This window comes from Trichechus manatus, unplaced genomic scaffold (genome assembly GCF_000243295.1).
Source record: "Trichechus manatus latirostris isolate Lorelei unplaced genomic scaffold, TriManLat1.0 scaffold00297, whole genome shotgun sequence".
Taxonomy (NCBI): Eukaryota; Metazoa; Chordata; class Mammalia; order Sirenia; family Trichechidae; genus Trichechus; species Trichechus manatus.
In genome coordinates this window covers 591,798-602,290 of record NW_004444233.1, presented here as the reverse complement: position 1 = coordinate 602,290, position 10,493 = coordinate 591,798, and the positions used below count along the sequence as shown (strand labels likewise).

Here is a 10,493-nt window from a genome sequence, read left to right as displayed (position 1 = left end):
AAAGAGGAAGACCCTCAACGAGATGGATTGACATGGTGGCTGCAGCAGTGGGTTCAAGCATAAAAAATGATTGTGAGGATGGTGCAGGACCGGGCAGTTTTTCGTTCTGTTGTACATAGGGTCGCTGTGAGTCAGAACTGACTTGATGGCACTTAACAACAACCACAACAAGTTTATATACTTCTTTTTTTTACATTTGCCTTTTCTTGTCTTTTTATATATATAACTGAGATCATACAGTATTTGTCCTTTTGTGATTAGCTTATTTCACTCAGCATAATATCTTCAAGCTCCATGCTTACTGTAGCAAGTATTAAGACTTCATTTCTCCTACTGGTTGAGTAATATTCCGTTGTATGTATGTACTACATTTTGTTTATCCGTTCATCTGTTGATGGGCATTTAGGTTGTTCCCTCCTTTTAGTTAAAATTGTGAATAGTGCTGCAGTGAACATTGGTGTACAAGTCTTAAAGGAGTCTCTGCTTTCAAATTTTTGGGGTATATACCTAGAAGTAGAATTACTGGGTCATATGATAGTTCCATTTTTAATTTTTTAGAGGAAACACCACACAGTTTTCTACTATACTTCTTTTGATATTTCCCTTTTCTAAGTCTTAAGTTTATAGAGTTGCAACCCTAACATCATAAATCTTAGTTTCTGAAAGATAGTGGGGCAAGATGAGATCTCTTTTCTGTCACTTTAGGGCTGAAGGAATCAAAAGTAAGTTTTAGGCAGAATTTCTTTTTGTGGGTGATTGGAAATGCTGTAGCAATTCATACATTCAAATATATTATGAACCTAAAGTTTAAGTCTGTTCCTGAGAAATACTTCTGTTTAAGTAGTTCATCTTTCAGTAGTTTTGATTAAATGTTCACCAAGTACGCAAAATGTCCATTAAGGTGAAAAGTGAATGGAAAACTTTGCTTCAGTCTTAAAACTAAGATAATCAGAACTCCCCAAATTTTTGCTAGCCACTCTGTATTTACATGTAATATTTACCAGTGGCCCCAGATACCCTCTCCACAAAGATTCTGGTGTTTAGGCCAAGTGTCTTCCTGCCCTTGGTAAAGACAGCCTATGAGGGACTGCCATCCCTCTTTGAAAATAAGAGCTGTTAGGAATCTTTAGACTGCTGTATAGCACATCAGAACAAAGGGGTCAGGCTTGCAACTTGCAAGCTTTATAGAAGTGAATCCTGTTTAGATAAAAAATGCTGTGGTTCTTTTTTTTATTTTTAAGCATCTTTGGCCTTTATAAGTTTGATAAAACTCTGGACTGTCTCCCCAGACAAGTAGACATACATATAATCCCTGCTCTAAGATTCCCAAGAGAATAGTATAAGAATCTGCCTAGAGCACATCTGTTGAGTTAACCCTCAAACAGATTCTTCTGTTGGTGATGGAGTGAGAGGAGTAGGTACAGGAGAGGCAAAGATACCATCAGTTTCTTTAACTTGAATTGTCATTACATGTTGCCATTAATTATGGATCAGTGTTTTCTTTCACTGCTATTGAAATTTGCTTAGAATGTGGCTAAGCTATTACCTGCTATGAGTGGTCCCGAAAGAACAGCCATCCCAGCAAAGAAACCACCAAGTCCCAAAAAGCTGTGTACTTCAGCATTCCCAGACAGATCAACCTGTAGGGATTAGAATGCAGTATTAGCCATTGTAAAAGTGATGTTCTGTAGAGACCATTCTTAGAGACCTGCACCTGAAGGAACAAATATTGTTTAGGTCATCTCAAACTGAACAGTTGACATTTGAGGTGATTTGGATGGCTTCTTGCCCCCAATTTTATGAAAGAGCTGAGGCCAAATAGACAAAAGTGACTTTATTTGGCAGGCAGTGTTTTCATTTTATCAGCAAGGGAACATTGCTTTTTGGTTGTTTCTTTAATCTTTTAGGTGGTTCTGAGGCTATGTTTCCCTGACCCTCACTGTTTTTCTCTATTAGGAAATGATATTTACAATCAGAGCCTCCAGTGGTGTTCTTGAATCTGCCTTATGGCTGAGTCCCAAGGTGGTTTGTAAGAAATTTGATTTCAGCTGTATATAGCTTGGTTTTTGCCTAAGCCTCATATACTCTCCTATAGCACTTAGGCTTATCTCGCTATCAGGCAATCTAGGGATTCTGTTCTAGCAAGCCTTGGGGACCTGGTTCCAAGGAAAAACCCGTGGGGTCTAGGCAGAAGTATTTGTTTCAGTATCTTGGTACCATTTGGTACAATTTAAACCACTTTAGTAAAAATGGAGAAAAGGTAAAAAAGAAAACAATGTCTCTGTTAAAGTAGATAAGACCAAGGCAATAACCTCAACAAGAGAGAAACTACACTGGTCAGAAAATGTCTTTTTCTCTCAGAGAACTCTTCGAGATTATGTCTTGGAAAGGAGCCAAAGAAATCCCTGGAGCTGAAGGAGACAAGTGAACACAAATCTAACTTTCTGGGAGACTGACAGGCAAAGTCAAATCCTGTTGATCTTTTTTTGTGTCCATTTCTTTAATGTCTCGTGTAAATAGTCCTCTCACCATCTCTTCCCTTGCCCCCCAAGGTAAGATGAATAATTGGAAAGGATGTATATATATATATATATATATATACAGAGTTTCTGAGGTCTTGGGTATGATTTTTTTTTTTTAAATTACAATTTTAATACAAAGTATATATTCTCTTTGGGGAGATTGGTACTGATGCTTACTTTTGCTAAATGTTTTAACAATGTTAATGACTGTTTCTACTCACCAGTACAGGAAATATCAATGCCAGGTAATCGCCAGAGAAAATGGCAAAGAAGATGGAGTAGGTCATAAGTAGTGGAAATGTGGTGGCTAAAGGAACAAGCAGGTTAGTGATGCTGCAAAGGATGAGGTAAGACTTGTGATAATAATCCAGTTTTGATCAGCAACCCAGCCAGAGATAATCTGACTGACTGTCTTAGTAATACCTGGAACAGTGTTGGAAAGGGTGTTATGAAATCCTAATTTCATTTTCCTGGTCCTTTGAAAAATATGAATACATAAGATATCTTTTCATAAGTAATATAGCCTCATCCTGGAGCCAGGATGTCTGAAAAAAAGTTGGTTTCACAAACAGGGAAGTTTGTCAATAGCATCGCTTATTTACTTGTCTATTCCAAAGATGTGTAATAAAATACTGAACAGGCTCTTCCAGAGTTGGGTAAAAGCCTCATCAACTTGCCAGGTGTTTTTTTCTTATTGCATTTGGGAGACTCATACCACCAAACTGGGAATCCCTGGAGGCCAAGCATTCCCTTCCTCTAAGAGGTCCTACAGCTGAAGAAGTGAGATTTCTAAAAGACTAGTAGACCCTCAGGCCAATTTCCTTGGGAAGTCATATTCTTGAAGATTAGAGCATAAATAATAAAGTCTTACGTTGGGAAACAAAACTGATGTTGGGACTCTTTCTTATAATTGCATGTGAGGCTTTAGTAAATAAATTCTCCAAAATCAATCATTATGCTTAATTTGAAAATACTTGGGAAGTCTGGAAGTAGAAGGTCATATTTTCAGCACTGGAGCTATGGTGTAACCTGAATAAGATTTAACAACTACATTTTTCACTCAGTTTCATGAGAATGGAGCTTTACCTTTTATCCTGTTATAAAGTAATATAGCAGTTAAATACTGAGGAACTTTCACCAAGAGTAGCATAAACTGCACTTGGTGTGCATTTTAAATTCTTCTTGTGTGGTTGAAATATTTAATTGCTCCACAAAAAAAGAATAAAAAATGGCATACTACCATTTCTATATTTTTGTAGTTATTTCCAAAGATATGTGTTGATATGTTCTTTGGATCTATTGTATAGCCTTAAGCTTATCTAAATTGATGATGTTGTTCTTAAGTGCCATCAGGTCGATTTCGACTCCTAGCAACCTTATGTGACAAAGTAGAACTGCCTCATAGGGCTTTCTAGGCTGTGATCTTTACGGGAGCAGATAAGATCGCCAGGTCCTTCTGCCATGGAGCCACTGGATAGGTTTGAACCACCAGCCTTTCAGTTAGCAGCTGAGTGCTTAACTGATTGTGCCACCAGAGCTCCTTGCTCTGAATTAATAACTACCAGACATTTTAGTAGGAAAAAAATCCAAAAAACAAGAACAGTTTAGCCATGTATCTTTCTCGAGTACAGAAGCTTTATTTGATTGAAACAAAGTATCTTTGTACAGGCAGTCCCTGGGTTACCAACGTCCAGTTTACCAATTTAGGGACAACTTGTACTTGCCTTTAATGTTATGTAAATTTGCTCTCACTTTGAAATGATTGAACCAACCCCTACTGAAATTCTGCAACAAATTCTTCATCTCAGTCACCTTCGCTTGCTGCACACGGCAGCTTTTAAATCATTGAAAAGGCTTGAAGCCTTTTCTTGCACTAAAGTAAGGCTAAATAAGAACTGTATGCACCTGTTCCAACTCACTTACAAATTCCACCTAAAGGCAGAGTTAGGAAAGGATCTCATTCGCAACCTGGGGACTTCCTGTAATTGGAACAGCTGAAAGGGAGTATAGTCAGTTTTGTAGGGGAGCAAACATGGGCTTGTTAAGTTCAGTCTTTTTAAGAAATCAGCAAGAGAAAAGTTGATGTTGAGCTACTGAGAATTTCCAGAAGTATAATTAGAGCTAACCACTTCACCTCAATATTTCTTTTTATTTTCTTAGTCTCCCTATTTTATCATTGGAGAGAACTCATACGTCTTCTGGATTGAGCATTTTGTTTCCAAACATTTTCATAAATACTCAGCTAAAATGTTTTTCTTTTTAACTTATATTCTAATTTACCTTAAATACGAGCCAGTCCATTAGTGACTAGCCTAAATAGTCCTATTTGCCTGTTTTACTATGAGTTCAAGGGAGAAGTACTTAGCTATGAACATTAACAGAACATTTATTGAATGCTTACTATGAGCCAAACAGTACTCTAAACTCTACAAGCATTACTTGTATAATCCTGACAGCCTTATGAGGGTGTAGATGCTGTTATCCCTATATTACTGATAAGGAAATCGAGACACAGAGAAGTGAAGCAACTTGCCCAAAATTCACACAGGTAGAAAATACAGAGCTAGAACTTGAACCTGGTAAGTCTAACTCCAGAACCATTCCTCTTTACTACTACACTGTGCTGTCTACCTAAGATTTTTCTTGCTTTCTGGAGCAGCAGTTGCCACTGAGCACGAGCTCTTGAAATTCGGTATTTATCCAATACAGGCAGTTCCCTGGGTTACGAACAAGATACATTCCTAAGTCTGACTTTAAGTTGAACTTGTAGGTAAGTTGGAACAGGTACATAAGGTTCTTATTTGTTGTTGTTAGGTGCCGTTGAGTCGATTCTGACTCACAGTGACCCTATAGGAAGAGTAGGACTGCCCTGTGGGGTTTCCAAGGAGCAACTAGTGGATTTGAACTGCTGACCTTTTGGTTAGCAGCAGAGCTCTTAACCGCTACATCACCAGGGCTACTAAGGTTCTTATTTAGCGTCAGTCAAATATAGTATATAGTATGTATTTTACCTTTCTATGCATATAAAGGAAACCCTGGTGGTGTAGTGGTTAAGAGCTACAGCTGCTAACCAAAAGGCGAGCAGTTTGAATCCACCAGGTGCTCCTCTGAAACCCTGTGTGAGAGTTCTCTGTCCTATAGGGTCACTATGAGTGCATACAAAACACTTAAGAAACACTTCCAAACCGTGCAGTGTTTCCATGAGTGTCACTAAGTAGTGCGTGTGTTCATTATTATGAACCATTGTATTTAACTCAGAATTTTAATACAACAGGCTTTATGGCAGTCCGTTGTTAAAGTTCGAGGTGTCAGTAAATCGGACGTTTGTAATCCAGAGACTGCCTGTAAATACTTAGAGTCTACTGTGTTAGACTCTAATATATGAAGATAAATAAGACTTGGTTCAGGGCCCACCTCTACGAAGGAGAGCCCGTGTGCAAGGTGCAGTGACAGCTCTGTGCAGGGAAATGTGCCCTGATGTTCTAACCTCAAAAAGCTGGCTTTTTTGGCTTTCCCACAACTCCATTTTTTTTTTCCCCTTAGCTTTTTAATAAAATTTAATAAACTTTTATAAAATTAAGTTCATTTTTCCTTTTGGGTATGAGGTTGAAGTAGGCTTTCTTGCCAGCTATGTAAACAAGACAGGAGGCATCCATGACCCAGTGTTTTGGCTCTGGCTACCAGGTGAAAGGTAGGGTTGAAATAAGCTAACTGATTGAGGAGAGAAGACCAGGTGAGTATGTAGAAGAAAGGATTTTTAGAGAGAAATATCAAAGAATGTTTGCAGCTCCACGAAATAGCCTTTTTCTTGTAACTGTCTTTATTGTTTATTAGGAATAATCTGCTCTTGTGAGGCCCATTGTTGAATTCTTTGCTATGATTTTCTGAGACTAATTAACTTGTATAGGGTTGTCCAGCCTTCCGCATCGTTTTGTCCCTGATGGAAGATTCCTGTATCTCATTGCAGTATGTTTCTTTCCCACACACTGCCTCTGGACCACTTGAGATAGACTGCTACCTTCATCTTTAGTATCAGAATTGTTCTCACTTTTGATAAGGACAGGTCTCAAGAGCATACCAACCTAAACCAAACCTGTTGCCGTTGAGTCGATTCCAACTCATAGTGACCCTATAGGACAGAGTAGAACTGCCCCATAGGGTTTCCAAGGAGTGGCCGGTGGATTCGAACTGCCGACCTTTTGGTTAGCCGAATGCTTACCCACTGTGCCACCAGGGCTCCAAGAGCATACCAGAAGGTACCAAATTCAATATGGTAGCTCCAAATAATATAAGGGCACCTAAATTGGAGAGAGAAATTGATAAGTTGAAAATAACTTCTTAATTCAAAATACTGTGTTTATAGGCTCAGAAGAGGCCCCCACCACTAAATATTCATAACCATAGTCCAGTAATTACTGAAAACATTCCTTTGTCCTCTAAATTTAAATGAAAGCATAAAAAGTCTGTTGACTTAACTGTTAGCCACACATAATGCTGTATTTCTGTGGAAGCAGTCATTTGCACATAGAAAGATCTGCACCAATAGATAGATTGGAAGGAGAGAGATTGATATTTGTACTAAAGGATAAAAAGTTTGGAGGGGAGCTATTTCATATACTAGGAAATTTTAGTGTTTTAAGTATAGATTTTAAATACCCTGAAGTGAGGAGGATACGTATACATTTATGTACAGAAAATATGGAATTAGATAATGGAAATCATTTGGAAACTGCCTTAGGGGAAGGGACAGCCTTTCATACCATGATATTTTTTAATTGCCTTCAAAGAAGATAGATGTTAATCTTGCCCTTGAGGTATCTCAGTTTCCTCATCGGTAATACTGTTCCTTAGTTTCAGCATGTCCTGACCAGAACTGACTTGTGGTTGGTGCTTCTACAGATAGAACTGTAGATAGGCTTTGCTGTTTTAGCATAAGGATTTGTTAGCTGGTCCTATTCGTCATTAAACTAGGTATTTTTTGACTTACGAAAGGAAAGATTCACCAGAATTGCTATGTAGATGGTAATAGGCATATGAACATATTTTTTTCCCAGTAATTCAAAGTTACTTTAGTTCAACATACTTGTTATCTCAGGTACAGAAAAAAATTGTGAGGTGAATTGCTTTTTATTCATTTGTGAAAATTTATAGTTCACAGTATATAAAAGATCTATTAAGGGACAATAATTTTCTTTTACTAAATTTTCTTTTCCGTTGATTTTATTGAGTCTGATGGAGGAGGCATGGTATGTTTTCCTCGATGGAAATTTTTTTCTTAAAGGAAAAATTTGAAAAGTGAGTGCTTGTCAGGGTTAAGGGAGGGAGAGAATCCTTGTTTTCCCAGGGGTGTCTCTTTCAATGTAGGGTGTTTCACCAGCTGTGCCATTTCATTAGGCATTTAAACCTGTGGTGAACCCTTATGACTTGCTTGTGTGAGCTGACATAGCCAGAAAGTAGTTTAAGACCTCTTCTGCTATGTGTTCTTCAGGAAAGGGGCATGTTCACTTTAGAAATTGTGCTCATTTCCTCTGTGGCAATACCTCATAAAATCGGTTGCTCTAAAAGTCTTCACTTTAGTCACCAAATGGGAGAGAGCGATAGTTGAGAAACTTAAAATGATTCACCTGGCCGGTCATATAGATCTATCAGGAATTTTGTAAAAGGTGCCAACAGAAATTTCACTACCATCCCAGAACGAGCAATAACAGTAGAAAAAGACAATCATTTTTTGAAATATTTGGTTGTTACCACAGAAGGTATTTGGTACAAGAAAGCAGAACCCAAACCTAAAAGAAAAACAGGTAGTAGCTTTGAATCACTTTCACGTACAAGTTGTACCATACAAGATAGTCTCCTGCATATAGGATATTATAACTAGACCGTTTGGTCCTATGGACAGTAAAAGGGAAGATTCCTACCTCCATCTTTTATAGCCTCATTTTTACAGTGGACTCACCAGGTAAAAGTCCCATAGTTACACAAAGAAAGGGAATGCTTGTAGTGCAGCTCCTGATCAAATACCCACCAGTAACAAGGAAAGCACCAAGAATGGAGAATTCCCTTCAAATATTTGAGAGGTAATGGCAACCAGGGAACCTTGAGAGAACAAAAAAGGCAAATATAGTACTAGGTAAATGTGCTGTGGCATCCCTTACCCTCTGATGTGCAATTTAAATGAAAGACTGAAGAAAAACAAGAGGACTCTACTTTGACATGTTGGGTATCCGTCAAAAAGATGTCTGTGTTGGGTTTCTTAATATTCCTGGTTTCACACTATTTTGGTTTTTGGAAGTTATTTTTTTTTAAACAAAAGAATCGTAAATAAGCAGGTTTGGAGGAGAAGCTTATTGAAAATGCGTTATAAAGTCTACAAGATGAGATTGCATCTAGTATCCTTTGTCTACAACAAGGTTGAATCCATTAATCTGCTTTACCATGTTACAACTCCAAGTAAAACTAAAGGAGAAGAAACCTGTTTTATATTTTGTTTTGAGTATGATTAGATGACTAGACCTTCCAGGTCTGAATTCCAGTTGAGGGCCTGGTTTGTTCAGCTTCTATTAAGGCATTACTGGACTGTAAAAAAACTCACAAGACAAGAAAAATTGAATCATGAAATTAAAAGTTGAATTTTTCACCGTTCTTTCTTTGAGCCCTAATTTTTCCAACTTAGTTACCAAATCAAGAGGCTACACACTGCCAGTCCTTACTTTCTTCACTACAGATTTGTAAATGAGCCTGAATTTGAGCAATGCTTCAGACTTGCATGACAGAGGAATCTTCCTGGAATTGCCCTTTGTGGTACTTGGACAGTAAGCTTATTGCTGGCTTTATACCTGCAGAAAAAGGAAGTAATGACATAATCGATCCAATCCAACCAATTTGCTCTGAGGTGCCTTCAAACTCTTTAAAAGCCACACACACACACACACAAAAATTCCAAAAGTCTTGGTCATCCCCATCAGAAACACATTTACCTAAATCAAAGCAGACCAAACAATCCAAGTCAGGTGGTGAGTGAGCTGTTAGAGGAGGTTATAGCTGCTAGAGGTTATTATTCTTCTAGCTTACTAGTACTTACTAGTGTGCATTTATTGACAGTTCCTCATTGTACATTTTATATTTTATGGGAAAGTCATTCCTTTTAGAAGGTCACACTATGAGTCAGAATCGACTCAACGGCAACAAGTTTGGTTATTGGTTTGAAGCACTTGATGTGAAAGCATCTCATTTAATCTTTATTACAAGGTTATGGAATAGATGTGTCAGTGCTCTGTTACAGATTTGGAAATTGCAATTTAGATAAAGTTGCTTAAGGTGGAAATGCTGGAGCTGAGATTTGAGCCCAGACTCCAGACCAACCTCTACTACCTCTGCTGTTCTGTTACAGTATCATCATCTTTTAACAACAGCCAACTCCAGTTACCTTTATGGGAGGAGAGCATTTGTCCAAAAGAATCATTCCGATCAGTTCTTAGGTTAACTTTGCTTTTAGCTTTGCTCCTGAGCTGCAAGTACCCTCCCTCACTTGATACATAATTAGGGTGACTGTATAATTTATCATCTAAATTGGGACACTTGAGAAAGGGAGTGCTATTAATATGCCAAGACAGGAAGAGTAAACTGGGATGTATGGTCACCCTATGGTTAGGTCATATCCTCCATTCTTTCTTTGTCCCACCTAACCCTTCTTGCTTGTATCTTTCCCTCCCCTCAACCCTCTCCCTGACCAGAAGGAACACCCCCCCATTTTTTTTTTTTATTGTACTTCAGGTGAAGGTTTACAGAACAAATAGTTTCTCATTAAACAGTAGTACACATATTGTTTATGACGTTGGTTAGCAACCCCATGACATGTCAACCCTCTCCCTTCTTGACTTTTTTTTTTTTTTGGTGAAAATATACATAGCCAAAGATACACCATTTTAAATGTTTCTACGTGCGCAGTTCAGTGACATTGGCTACGCTCTT

General features: G+C 38.1%; 1 protein-coding gene across 1 annotated transcript in view; it reads right to left on the bottom strand.

Annotated features, from left to right (window-relative positions):
• Positions 1-446: 446 nt before the first annotated feature.
• Positions 447-10,493, bottom strand: part of SLC16A4 (solute carrier family 16 member 4) — an 11,958-nt gene continuing 1,911 nt past the window's right edge. Inside the window, 11 exon segments of the mRNA XM_023725325.1 lie at positions 447-1,640; positions 2,744-2,886; positions 2,889-2,945; positions 6,148-6,179; positions 6,181-6,526; positions 6,529-6,587; positions 6,760-6,820; positions 8,147-8,308; positions 8,479-8,582; positions 9,328-9,437; positions 9,440-9,499. Coding sequence (XP_023581093.1) covers positions 1,524-1,640; positions 2,744-2,886; positions 2,889-2,945; positions 6,148-6,179; positions 6,181-6,526; positions 6,529-6,587; positions 6,760-6,820; positions 8,147-8,308; positions 8,479-8,582; positions 9,328-9,437; positions 9,440-9,499 — 1,251 coding nt within the window. The 3' untranslated portion in view covers positions 447-1,523.